General features: G+C 46.5%; 1 protein-coding gene across 4 annotated transcripts in view; it reads left to right on the top strand.

Annotated features, from left to right (window-relative positions):
* The window catches only part of LPIN1 (lipin 1), an 80,100-nt gene that overhangs the window by 12,293 nt on the left and 53,753 nt on the right, over positions 1-14,054 (top strand). For 3 of the 4 annotated variants that reach the window (XM_023199319.1, XM_023199335.1, XM_023199329.2), the window contains exons 2-4: positions 6,360-6,560; positions 8,579-8,674; positions 11,868-12,175. In XM_023199319.1, coding sequence (XP_023055087.1) covers positions 6,369-6,560; positions 8,579-8,674; positions 11,868-12,175 — 596 coding nt within the window. In that variant the 5' untranslated portion in view covers positions 6,360-6,368. Of the gene's footprint in view, positions 1-1,465; positions 4,401-6,359; positions 6,561-8,578; positions 8,675-11,867; positions 12,176-14,054 lie in introns of those variants that run through there. The other variant, XM_023199323.3, reaches the window with a different exon arrangement.

The raw sequence follows: 14,054 nt of genomic DNA on the forward strand, positions 1-14,054 counted from the left end.
TCAGCCTCCCAAAGTGCTGGGATTACAGGAGTAAGCCACCGCGCCTGGCCTCTCCCCAGTTCTTAAAAAAAAAATGTTGATTGTGATAAAATACACATAACATAAAATTTGCCATTTTAACCATCTGTAAGTGTATGGTTCAGTGGCAAAATGGAAACCCTGTACCCATTAAACACACACTGACTCCCTATGTTCCACTCCTCCCCAGCCCCTGGTCATCCCTCTTTCTGTTTCTATGAGTTTGTCTACCTAAGGTAGCTCATATAGGTAGAATCATACAGCATTTTTCCTTTTGTGACTGGCCTATTTCACTTAACCTACTGTCCTCAAGGTTCATCCACACAATAGCATGTATCAGAATTTCCTTTCTTTTTAAAGCTCAGTAATAGTCCATGATATGGGTAGACCACATTTTGCTTTTTCATTCATCTGTCACCCTGGGTTTGCTGCCTCCTTTTGGCTATTATGAATAATGCTGCCACGAACATGGGTGTGCCAATATCTTTTCGAGACCTGGTTTCAGTTTTTTTTGGGTATATACCCAGGACTGGAATGGCTGGATCATAAGCTAATTTTATTTTTATTTTTTTGATGAATTCAGACTATTTTCTGAAGTGGCTGCACATTCTACATTCCCACCAGCAGTGCACAAGAGTTCCAGTTTCTCCATATCCTTGCCAACACTTGTTATTTGTTTATTTTTTTTTTTAATAGTAGTCATCTTAATAGATGTGAGGGGGCACAGTTTACATTCCCGCCAGCGGTGCATAAGAGTTCCAGTTTCTCCATATCCTTGCCAAAACTTGTTATATTCTGTTTTTTTTTTGTTTTTTTTTTTAATAGTAGTCATCTTAATAGATGTGAAGTGGTGGTATTCACCCTTTTAAAAACTTTCAGTGCTTAGTTGTTAAGGCAGGCCCAGGGTGTAGATGTTGAGTTCCTAGGAACAAACAGATTGCCAGGTGGAGCCCGTGACCCTGTCACTTGTTGAGAATTATTGAGAAGATTTCCTGCTTTCAAATTGAGGTATTTTCAGATTTGCAAAGAAGTTATTCAATAGAGGGGACGGCTAAAGATATCAGAGCACCATTAATCTAAGCTAAAGCCACAGCTGGGATATCAAAGCACCTTCTGGTTATTTGTGGTAGGAAAATACTCCAGACCAATCCAGTGGGAAGGTCACAGAGGAAATTGGAGTCTTGGCTCTGTCTTTGCCATGGGGAGAGCTTTGCTAAGTCACTTCCCATTTCTGGGCTTACTTTTTTTTTTTTTTGAGACAGAGTCTCGCTCTGTCGCCCAGGCTGGAGTGCAGTGGCGCAATCTCGGCTCACTGCAAGCTCCGCTGCCTCCCGGGTTCACGCCATTCTCCTGCCTCAGCCTCCCTAGAAGCTGGGACTACAGGCGCCCGCCACCATGCCCGGCCAATTTTTTTTGTATTTTTAGTAGAGACGGGGTTTCACTGTGCTCGCCAGGATGGTCTTGATCTCCTGACCTTGTGATCCGCCCGCCTCGGCCTCCCAAAGTGCTGGGATTACAGGCGTGAGCCACCGCGCCCAGCCTTCTGGGCTTACTTCTAAAAAATGAGGTTGTTGGAACAACAACTAAGGATCCTTCTAACTTCCAAATTCTTGGATTCTGAGCAGTAACCTTGAGTTTGCTCACTGGAGAGGGGCAAGGATGCTTGTTCTTGAGAACAAGAGAGCAGAGCAACAATTAAGTTATTAAAGATGCCTCTTCAGTTGCTAAGAACTAAGGAGTGGAGCCTTTGTTTTAGAACGGATAGAGCTGGAATTAGACCTTGCAGGTTACCCAGGCCAATGTGCCCCCTTTACAGAGGAGAGGCTAGGATGCAGAGATGTGGTAATGCTATCCAGTTATGAGCTTTCTCTTTCTTACAAGTAAAAAAATATCAACAGTAGTTCTTAGATGTGCTGGCCTGGGGTTGGGGCCTCACTGCTGGGGAGTTGGTCTCATCATTCGGTGACAAACATACCTCACCTGCAAGGGTGATGAAGGCAAAGAGATAGGGGCTTCACAGAACCGAAAGAGAGGTCACTTCAAAATCCAAAGACCTGGGTTCCAGTCTGGTGAAACTGGGCGTGTCAATGCAGACAGCCCTTCTTCACCAGCCCTGCAATCTTCATTGCACTTTGGCTATCTTCTGGTTTTACCATCTGAAAGGCTACATTCCTACAGGGTATTGTGAGAGTCAGCAGGAGATAATGTATATGAAAGAAATTGTACAAAGATGTTATTAATACTGCTTGAACATAGTTTTAGAGTTAGAGGGTTACCTTTCTTACCAAACACATGTTAAAATCTAAGTTCAACATGGAAGGAATAAGAAATACCAGGGTTATAAAGAATCATTTCTGATATTGTACATCTTTTCAGGAACCATCCCACTGCACCCTTTTTGCATGAAGTTAAACCCGCACCACTCGTAAACTTAGAGAAATGTGTGTTTTGATGTTTATATATATGTGACCTATTAGCAGGACAGATGAAGGGGGAGCTGGGCTCTGGCGTTTACCCCCAGGTGAAAAGGAAGGCAGATGTGTGTTCCTCCCTGAGTGTGTTTACTAAGGGCTGGGCTTGTTTCCTCGGTTGAGAGAGGAGGTGTATCAGTGCAGAGAGCTTCATTTAAAATTGTAAAATGCACCTGGGAGGGCTTCTTGCATTCTTTCCTTTGTAGGTATCATTCATGACTTTTGGTTCTCCGGCCTGTTCTAAATTAGAATTAAATCCACAGTTCTTACTAGCCCCTGCATGCAGGGGATTTGACCACTTTTGAGCATCATTTGCAAATGGGTGTGCTGATCTCACTTTTGCTTATTTCATAGGAGTTGGGGTAAGATATACAAAAGGTATATTTTGTTTTTTTAACTTGAAAGACCAAAGCTTTATCCTTGGCCTTAAGAATGTAGCTCATAAAAGAGCAAATAAACCATACAATTTCCTCTACTCTCATACACACTTCTGACACCAAACCTGTGTGTCTCTTCCACACCAAGCAGTTCTCCAGCTCTCGGAGCACACCAACTGGGTGCCTATAATTGAATTCATTTCAGACACCGTCTACCTGGAGTTAGCATCGGATTCCACAGGCTAAGGGCTCATCCCCACAAGCTGTCCCTCACTTCAGATGCCAGTCAGTCTGGGCCTCCTGTGCTTCTGCCTGACTGGGTATAAATCAGGGGTTCCCATGACCACCTCCTTGGGTTCATTCCTTTGCGGATCGGCTCACGGAACCCAGGGAAACAGTTCACTGATCGCCACTGGTTTGTTACAAAGGATAAAACTCCGGAGCAGCCAGGTGGAAGGGTGGAAGGGTGCACAGGGCAGGGCGGTGGGGTGGCAGTGGTGCTTCCGTGCCCTCTCCAGCACCCCAGCCTCCCAGCACTGCCACACGTTCACCAACCTGGAAGCTCTCTGAGCCCCTTTCTTTCGGGTTCTATGGAGGCTTCATTACACAGGCGAGATTGATTCACTCATCGGCCATTGATTACACTTAATCTCCCTCCCCTCTCCCTCCCTGGAGGTTGGGGATGGGGTGGGGGGTGGGGAGTGGCCGAAGGCACCAAAGCTTATCACGGATGAGTTCCTCTGGCAGCTGGCCCAGCCCCCATCCTCTGAGAGTCCTCTGATTAAACTTCAGTGTGGTTGAAGGGGGCTTATCTTGAGTGACGAAAGATGCTCCTTTTACCAGAACAATACAGCTCTGGAGCTAAGGAGCTGTTTCAGGAGCAGGGGAAGAAAACGAAATATCGTAACAAAAGACATTCCTATCACTCTGATCACTTAGAAATTATAAGGGGTTTAGGAGTTCTGGCTGGGATCTGGGGATGAAGACCAAAATATATATTTCCTTTTACATCATAATATCACAGCGCCACTGAATGATAGGAAAAGCTCCCAGAACCAACCTGTCTACACGGCAGGTTTGTAAGCCACAGGTTCACACACGTGGTGTTTCCTGGAGTCTGTAGGTGACCTGAGGTGGGGGTGTTGTCTGTGTGGTCACCTGTGTCCTGGGATAGTCGCCTTGAAGAATGGCGGCAGTGTGGACCAGGAGGAGGGGTGAGGTCTCGGGGTGGACTGGAAGTTATGTCATGCAAATCCTTCCTGTTTGGGCGGTATTTGCAACCACGTGGCTTCACGAATCCACCAAAGCATCAGGTGAATAAACGGGAGATGAGAAGAGAGTCTGGGACTCAGCCCTGGAGTATAAGTCAGAGCTGGAAAGAAGAGACTCCCGAGACTGGACGACCACCAAGAGGTGCCACGTGCCTGAAGGGCCAGAGTAGGGTTGATGGCGTGACCCCCTGAAGCCGAGCAAGGAGTGGAGAGAGGAGGGCTGGAGGACTCCTGCCTGCCATGGCCCAGTCCAGGGATAAGATGTGAGTGCCATGGGCCAGTCAAGACCGCCAGTTAGCACAGCAGGGCACAGTGACGGCAGAAGGATGGGAGCAGAGAGCTGGGTAGAGTGGACAGTGATGTGGGCAGGTGTGGACTGCACCAGGTGGTCAGGGATCCGGAGCTACGAAAAGAAGGCCGGAACACAGTAGTGGCTCGCAGTCCAGCTGCCTTGAACCCAGAATATCTCTTGGCCTGTCCCTATCCCTCTGTTTCTTCTGTCTCTACCTCCTTTCCAGGCGGGGAATCGTTTCTCTCCTAGCCTTCCTGCCATCAAGTTTTTTTCTTGCCAGTCTTTACATTGTTATAGTGATGCTTTTGCTAAATCTTGGATCAAAGTGTCATTTTGTTGTAGAATCTGATGGCTTCACACAACAGAGCCCGCATCTCCTGGCACGGTTTCCCACTCTCCATCCTTCCCTTCTGCACATTCTCTGTTCTGGGCACAGCTCCCTCTTCCAGTCTGGTAGTTTTAAGCTTCCGTGCTTCTGCATGAACCTCTCACTGTCCTGCAGTACCCTGTCCACCTTCTCATCTGACATCTGAGGGTATCCCTGTCCTCCTCCAAGACCGTCTCCAGCGCCAGCTCCTCTGATGCACCTTCTTTCCTTGATCATAACTCCCTTAGTGTTTACCTAAAACAAATTCAGCAACACTGACATATATTTTAGTTTGTGTGTGCGTGTGTGTGTGTGTGCGCGCGTGCTACTGCACTCCAGTCATACTCAGCTCACTGCAACCTCCACCTCCTGGGTTCAAGTGATCCTCCCACCTCAGCCTCCCAAGTAGCTGGGACTACGGGTACGCATCACCACGCACAGCTAATTTTTGTGTTTTTAGTAGAGATGGGATTTTGCCATGTTGTTCAGGCTGATCTCAAACTCCTGGGCTCAAGTCATGCAGCTGTCTCATTCTCCCAAAGTGCTGGGATTATAGGCATGAGCTACTATGCCCTGCTAGTTCCTTGTATATTGCCTCTGTTTCCTTCACGAGCCTGTGAGTCCCTCCAGGGGACAGGACTTTCTTCTTTATCTCTGTGTTGTGGCTCCAGGCCCTGTAGAGGAGATGGCCTGAATGTTTGCTGAGTGGATTGCAGTTGATAGCGGGCCAGCAGCCCAGAGTGCTGGTGTTCCCTGGAGCAGTGGAGAGAAGTCAGACAGGCAGACAAAGACCGCATGGAAATTGTCACAAACAAAAATCATTCATTTCCCTTCTCCAGTAAAAATAGTCATTTGTTTTTCAACTAATATCAAGTAGCTACTGTGATTGGCATGGTGGGGGATCCTAAGCTGTATGAAATAGTCTCTTTCCTCTACAGTCTTAAGATTTAGTGTGTAAAACCTGTCCATTCATGACAGAAGAAGGGGCAAGTGGCAGTGGTCCTAAGGACAATATAAACAAGCTTCATGGGACTGCAGAGGAGACAGGGCCTGGGGACAACTGAGATTAGATGTCATGGGGTCAAGGCTGTCTGTGCTGGACTCTGGGAGAGTAGAGACTGGTGGGCCTGCTGTGGGAGTTGGAGTGATGGGCCGTGATGGGCTGTGATGGACCCTGATGGGCCGTGATGGGCTGTGATGGACCGTGATGGACCCTGATGGGCCACGATGGGCCGTGATGGGCCGTGATGGACCGTGATGGACCCTGGTGGGCCGTGATGGGCCGTGACGGGCCGTGATGGGCCCTGATGGGCCGTGATGGGCCGGAACGGGCCGTGATGGACCCTGATGGGCCGTGATGGGCCCTGATGGGCCCTGATGGCTGTAATGGGCCACAATGGATCCTGATAGGCCATGGGGGTGAACGGAGCACATTCCAGAAACGAGATGAGCTGAAAGTTGAGTGTGTAATCTATGTTTTTGAAATGGTGAGGAGTTCATTTTGATTGGCTCTTCCTTGGATTAATTGTGTGTCTGTGTGTGTGTTTTTTGTCTGTTTTCCAGGCACAGACCATGAATTATGTGGGGCAGTTAGCCGGCCAGGTGTTTGTCACCGTGAAGGAGCTCTACAAGGGGCTGAACCCCGCCACGCTCTCAGGGTGCATTGACATCATTGTCATCCGCCAGCCCAATGGAAACCTCCAATGCTCCCCTTTCCATGTCCGCTTTGGGAAGATGGGCGTCCTGCGCTCCCGAGAGAAAGTGGTGAGCTCTCAGGGCACGGGGACCTGGCACCGGCTCTCCTTAGAGAATGCCCTTGCACTCTGGTGACGCCACCTGTCTTGAACTCTCAGACCCAGAGTTTTAGGTCTCCGTTGGAAATGGTCAGTCATAGAACTGACAGTGACTAATTGAAATTATTCTAGTTAGCATGGCTGTGTAAATTAAAGTGCCGTGGCACACACCACTGTTTATTAAGCTCCTGTATCTGTGGGTCAGGAATTCAGGCAGAGCACAGTGAGATGGTTTTTTTCTGCTCTCTGGGGCCTCAGCTGGAAAGGTCAAAGGCTGAGGGCTGGAATCATCTGCACACTCACATTCTTTGTGACCGGTGGTTGATTCTGGCTCTTGGCTGGGCTCTTCGCTGAGGCTGTTGGTCATACCAACTACCCATGGCCTCTCCACGTGGCCAGAACACCCCACAACACAGTGGCAGTGGTGAGGTGAGCATCTTGAGAGGGAGGAAGCCAGGCAGATGCTGGATCTTCTTATGGCCTAGCCTTGTAAGCCACATGGCATCACCTCTGCTGTGCTCTACTGGTTGGGGCCATCACAAGGCTGCCTGGGCTCAAGGGGAGGAGAAATAGGCTTTTCTTGGTGGTGTCAGTGGAAGAAGGATAAAGTTCATAAATTTGGAGAGGAGAACTAGGTTGTTGCCTTGCCCGCTGGGTGGCCAATTCTGACAGGCTGGGAAGTGTAGCCTCCGGCCAGAAGCAGAAACAGACGCTTTGAAGGAGGGGCAAAGAGACCAGGGATTTCTGGGATCACAGAATCTACATATTTAATAAGCCACAGGAGGGGGGTCACGAGTATTCAGGAGAGGAAAACATGCACATGTGCAGCTGAGCGTCGTGCTTCTCCATGGGACCCATGTTCAAAACACGATGGCACTAGCACCAGCCAAGGATGGAGTTTTCTGGTGTCTCACATCAAAGGGTGGAGCAGAGGAAGGGAAAACCCTCAGGGCACATTCTCCCTAGATGGGCCAGGACCAGTTCCTGGGCTCTTATCAGGCAAAAAAAAAAAAAAAAAGAAAAAAAAAAAGGCAGAGCAGCTTCTTTTGCTGATACCAGTGGTGCAGCGTCTTTTGAAAGGGCTGGTTTCTGTTTGGCCCTTTTGAAATGGTGGTTACTAAGGTGGGGTATGAGGAAGCATATCCTATCTCGCATTCCATCATGGCCTGGAACTCAGTTCTCAAGGTTTCTCTGGCATCTCCTTGACCAAGAGGTGGTCCGTTCAGTCAGTTGCGAGCTTAGATTTTTATTTCTAGTTTATTTTTAGGAGTAGCAAAGGTTCTGGAAGAGCAGGTAGGACCGGGATATTGATGTGGCCAGTTTTAGCAGACAATCTGTCACACAAATGGAAAGAAACAAATATTTACAAATAAACATTTCATGCCCCCACCTAGTGTGGATTTTGGGATGAGGTCTCGTGATTCGTTCTTTGAGTTAAGTTCAAGTGGCAGCTCTTCCTTGAGTATGGGTGAAGGATCCCAGCCAATAGTTGGTGAGTTTTCCAGGGTATAATTTCTAATGTCTGGGACTGGGGAAGCTTTGATTGCAGCTTGAACTCTCACCAGCCGTGTGACCCTGGTCTGGTCACTCCTCTTGTCTGGCCTAGCTCCTCAGCCAAAAAAGGAGGAGCTAGACCAGGTGGTCTCGGAGGAATCTTTCTATTAATTAGCTTGCTGCAGAAACAACTGCAGTTTTTGCCACTATTTTTAATAATTATAATAATGGCCAAAACCGCAATTATTTTTGCACCAACCTACTGTTTTGGGTTCCTTCTTTCCTGGTCAGGGGCCTGCCCTCCCCAACCCAGAACTCCTCCAGTGCTCAAGTGACCGTTCCCTTGGATGGGACTGCCTGACTGAGACTGGGAGTTGTGCGGCACTTCAGGGTGTATGTGATGACAGCGTGTCCACAGAGACTTGGCTCTCCCCACGAGGTCTCCTGTTCTGGTGAAGGCAGCTCATTCTTTTCTTAACCATATTTTCCCCTCAGGTTGACATAGAAATCAATGGGGAATCTGTGGATCTGCACATGAAATTGGGAGATAATGGAGAAGCATTTTTTGTTCAAGAAACAGATAATGATCAGGTAAGGAGGGCTGGGTGGTCAGGGTTACTTCCTGGTTTTGAGCTTTGAGCAGGGGTTATCTGGAGACACCGCGGAAGTTTGTGCAAAGTAATACTGGCCCTGGCTGTGTGGACAATGGCGCAGATAAAAGTGGGCGTTGATCTGTATGAGGGATTTGAGCCAGATGGCCTGGGGGTGTGCTGAGTCCACACAGACTCAGCTCTCCTGGCTGGCTTCAGTTTGCTGACGACTTCCCAGGAGACAGAGGGATGGCCTTCACACATGGGCCTGGACCATTGTCAGAGGTGTACAGATTACACTGGTGTGTCAAATCTCAAATGCCCAATGTTCTTTTATTAAGTGAGTGGCTGAATTACTTTAAAAAATATTTTAAAAATTTTAATAGCTTTATTGAGATATACGTCACATATACACAATTTACCCATTTCAAGTGTACACGTAGTGGTTTTAGTATATTTACAGACAGGTGCAACTATCACCACCAGTAAAATTTAGAACATTTTCATCACCCCCAAAAGAAACACCATACCCTTTAGATATCGCCTCCCTTGTACTCTACCCCCAACCCCTGAGCCCTAAGTTGACACTAGTCTATCTCTTATAGATTTCCTTATTCTGAACTTTTAGATGGAATTATAGTATCCCATCTTTTGTGCCTGTTTTTTTTTGATGAATGTTTCAAGGTTCATCCAGGTTTTAGTATGTATCAATATTTTATTCCTTTTTATGGCTGAATAGTATTCCATTGTATCCATAGACCATGTCCGTTCATCTGTTCCATTCATCATTACAAACAACTTGGATTGTTTCCACCTTTTAGCCATTGTAAACAATGCAGCTGTGGACATTTGTATACAAGTTTTTGTGTGGACACACGCATTTGATTTTTCTTGGTTATATACCTAGGAATGGCATTGCTGGGCCGTGTGGTAACTTTACATATAACAGCTGAGGAACTGCCAGACTGTGTTACAAAGCAGCTGTTCCATTTTATATTCCCACCAACAGCACACAAAGAGTTCTGATGTGTCTACATCTTTGCCAATACTTTTCTGATTTTGTGATTCTAATCATTCTAGTGGATGTGACGTGGTATCTCTTTATGGTTATGATTTGCATTTTCCTAATAACTAGTGGTGTCTGACATCTTTTTATGTGCTTATTGGCCATTTCTGAATCTTTGGAGAAATGTCTATTCAGATCCTTTGTTAGTTTGTGTGTGTCTGTGTGTTGTTTTTCTTTTTCACTACTGTCATGTATGCCTTCATTATATATTCTAGGTACAAGTCCCTTATCGGGTATATGATTTGTAAATATTTTCTTCCATTGCGTGGGTTCTCTTTTCACTTTCTTGATGGTGTCCTTTGCAGCACGAAAGTTTTTAGTTGTAATGAAGTCTAATTTCTTTCTTTTCAAAGTTTGTGTTTACCTTTTTAATGTATGCTGTTTTTTCTTTTGTTGTGTATGATTTTGGTGTCATATACATGTAAGAGTCCTTTGCCAAATCCAAGGTCATGATTTATGGTTATGTTTTCTACTGAGACAAACCACGTCTTTAACTCTTTTGTTCACAGATGAAGCACCTTAAAGGGGTCTGATGTAGGGGTTCCTGAATGAAATTGACTTGAACTAGTTCCTTTCCAGGAAGGCAGCCATGATTAAAAAGGAATGGCTCTTTATAGCTCCAGGTTTTAAAGCAAGTGTTCATAATTGCAGCTTCGGGACAGAACAGTCCCAGGCACTGCCTCCATCCTGCCCACCCAGAAGGGTGGTGCCTGGGGAGGACCCAGCATCTCCCCTTCCACATTCTAGAGTAACTCTGTTGATACTGGGGATCCCCGCCCACCTGCTCTTCACCTCTCTTAGATGGGAAGACTCCGAAAATACTAATTGGTTCCTAATGGCCTTTGACGGAAACTCTTTCCACTGCATGTGGACACCTGCATTTTTAATTTCTATTTGTACCTGGCTTTAGATAGATTCTTGGCCGCCGGAGCTGAGGAAGCATTTTGGGCCAGCATGCAGCGGGACCTGTATGGGGCCTGCTTGCCGGTCTTGCTGGTCTGACAGGGTGCCTGTGGTGGGGGGGGTGGGGCCTTGGAGGCCAGAGAATGTTCAGCAACATACAGATGCCTCTTAGGACCCCTGGGATGCTGCTGGAAGCTGGGGAGCCCTGTGTCCTTCAGCACTGCTTGGTGCTGCATGTGCCTGCGGGGGTCTGCCTGGCTGCCCATTCCATTCCAGCCTGCGGACAGCAAAGGCCCTTCTCTGCTCTTGACCTGAGGATTTGTGCTGCTTCTCTAGTTGGTCTAGTCCAGCAGCTGGGTGAGATGACCCCTCACTCCCTTCCAGCCTCAGCTGTGTGTCTCAGGTGTAGATGTTGTATTTCAGCGTGTCTGATGCTCTCCAAACCTACTTGAATGATCAGCAGCACATTTTTATTTATTCCCTCTGTTTTCTGTATATTCTTATTGTCAACAAATTTCTCATACAAAACGAGGCATTCATTAATAAAATGATTTCTAGAGTTTTATAAAAGCTGCTGAATCTTTACAAACAACCACTAAATGGACAGGTTGTGCTTTTTCCTTTTGTCTTTAAAGAGAGGATCAGTATCTGCCTCCTTGATGCTCAGGGCCCTCCCTGGGCCCTGGTGCAGGCAGGTTCTTGGGTGGGGCTGTCGGTTGTTTTATGTGTTTTTGGTTTTTAGATCATTATTATCTTAATTCAGTGCATATAAAAAATACACAACACACATTGTCTCTCTTTCTCTCTCTCACACCCACCCACGCACACCCACATCTACACAGAAGTGCAAGAGTGCATCTAATTCTCAGCATAATATGGTGAGTCAAAGTCCATTTTTTTTCTCTGTGCTCTGGATATTTCAGCCACAGTTGAATTTTGGAGGCTTGAGATCACTGAGAATTACCTCCCATTGTTAAAATTACATAAATGCAGGGTTGAGTACAAAGTGGCATTCAGTACGTTGTTGGCTTTCTGATCATCTTACCAGATTGGGCAGCCACATCTCCTGGTCACCGTGGCTGTGGCCTCTAGCTGGGCTGTCTGCTGTGGCCCTCCCCAGGAGGTACTTGCCCTCTGAAATGAATCCTGAGGCCTCTGGCAAGGCCCTGCTCCTTAAACACCCAAATTAATGAGGCTTTTATTAGAAAATGTGTTCTTTTCTCAGGAAGTCATCCCCATGCACCTGGCCACCTCCCCCATCCTGTCAGAAGGAGCTTCGAGAATGGAATGTCAGCTGAAAAGAGGCTCTGTGGACAGGATAAGAGGCCTGGATCCCGGCACGCCAGCCCAAGTGATCGCTCCCAGCGAGACGCCGTCAAGCAGCTCTATAGTAAAGAAGAGAAGAAAAAGGAGGAGAAAGTCCCAGCTGGACAGCCTGAAGAGAGATGACAGCATGAACACGTCTGAGGATGAGGACATGTTCCCCATCGAGATGAGCTCGGATGAGGCCATGGAGCTGCTGGAGAGCAGCAGGTAATAACCGTCCGGGGTGGAGGGGCTGCACCAGAATCAGATGGTTACCCGTTCAAGATTATTTTTATAAACTTTCCCCCCATAATTCCTTATTCTTTTATGTGTTTTAGACCAGTGGTCCCCAGCCTTTTTGGCACTAGGGACCAGTTTTGTGGAAGACAGTGTTCCCATGGACGGGGGTGGATGGTGTTAGGATGATTGAAGCATATTACATTTGTAGTGCTCTTTATTTCCATTACTATTACATTGTAATATATAATGAAATAATTATACAACTCACCATCGTGTAGAATCAGTGGGAGCCCTGATCTTATTTTCCTGCAACTAGACAGTCCCATTTGGGGGTGATGGGTGACAGATCATCAGGCATTAGATTCTCATAAGGAGTGTGCAGCCCAGATCCCTCACATGTGCAGTTCACAACAGGGTTCCCGCTCCTATGAGAATCTAATGCTGCCACTAATCTGGCAGGAGGAGGAGCTTAGGCGGTCATGTGAGGGATGGGGAGCGACTGTAAACACAGATGAAGCTTTGCCAGCTTGCCTGCCACTCACCTCCTGCTGTGTGGCCCAGGTTCTGACAGGGGCACGGACCCCAGGAGTTGGGGACCCCTATTTTAGGCTGAATTTTGGAATCATGTGGACCCAATCCTAGAGTGGTATAAAGATTTGCTGTGCTGTAGCCAAGAGAGTGTTGGTGATGCCAAACCTCCTTGGCTGATCACTTTAGCAGCCTGGGATGGAGTCAAGAAACAGGAACTGAGCAAATTAATAGTTCATGACCAAACCTATTTTCTTGGAACCTATTTATTCTTCTTTGAGCACCAACCGTGCACAGTTGGGCTGATTTATAGGCAAGCGCTGATTTCAGGCTTAAAAGTAAATGAAGAAAATGCTGTTTTCTCTATAAGCAAACTGTTTCCTTTTTCCTTTTGACTTAGGTCCAAAGTTTAATGGAAATTTTGTTTCCTTTTTCTTTGCTTTTAACAGTGTAGTGGAATTCTGTTTGTATGTATTACTATTTTGGTGAAAAATGCCAGTTTTAAAAGATAAAATTAATATTGAGAGGATATTTGATGTTTCAGATTTTTATGTAATTCAGTGTAATTTTTGATAATTTTGTTCACATAAAGAAGGGATAAGGAACATCAGGAGTATCGTCCTGTGTCATTATTCGGAATAGAATATATCTTTTTTTTTGGTGAAAAAGAAATGACAACTGGCAACAAATATTGCTTTTCCCAACTACAGCCTCTAACCTGTGACAGGCGCAGAACCAGGGTCATTGGGCTTCTTATAATGGCCTTCTTACGTCCAAAATTTAGTGGTAGGTGTTCCAGGTAACATCAACATACAGACAGATGGCCTCTGCATGATTGAAATTGTGAATTGTATTTAGTAGTGAGTGTGCTTATACCTGAGACTAGGTCGTTTGCAGTTATTCTGTAACCATAAAGCATGTTTGGTTGATGCCATTTATTTCTTCTGCTAGACGAAACATGATCAGCGTATGGTCATTGAGTTATTCAGCAGCTCTGCCTGTACCTGGCAGGGGTTTTATACCACCCTGGGGCCGGTTTGGGGCCGCTCTACTTCCCAGGCTTTTGGAACGTGACTGTGTAGGGTAACAGGAGGCGGCATGATGGGAGGAGCCAGCAGTGTGATCACCGCACGCGTGTCTGAGTCCAAATGCCGAAACAAAATCATTTTACATTTAGAATTCAGCCAAAGCATTAGCACATAGACACGTTTATGGACGCCGGTATCACTTTCTCCCCTCCCACTGCCTGGAACAGGTCTGGGTGTTTAAAGAGATCATGTTAATTACAAAGCACTTAGAGCTAATCAAGAAAAAATTGGAACTTGATCGTGAATCTATC

The sequence above is a fragment of the Piliocolobus tephrosceles genome, chromosome 15 (assembly GCF_002776525.5).
Source record: "Piliocolobus tephrosceles isolate RC106 chromosome 15, ASM277652v3, whole genome shotgun sequence".
Classification (NCBI taxonomy): domain Eukaryota; kingdom Metazoa; phylum Chordata; class Mammalia; order Primates; family Cercopithecidae; genus Piliocolobus; species Piliocolobus tephrosceles.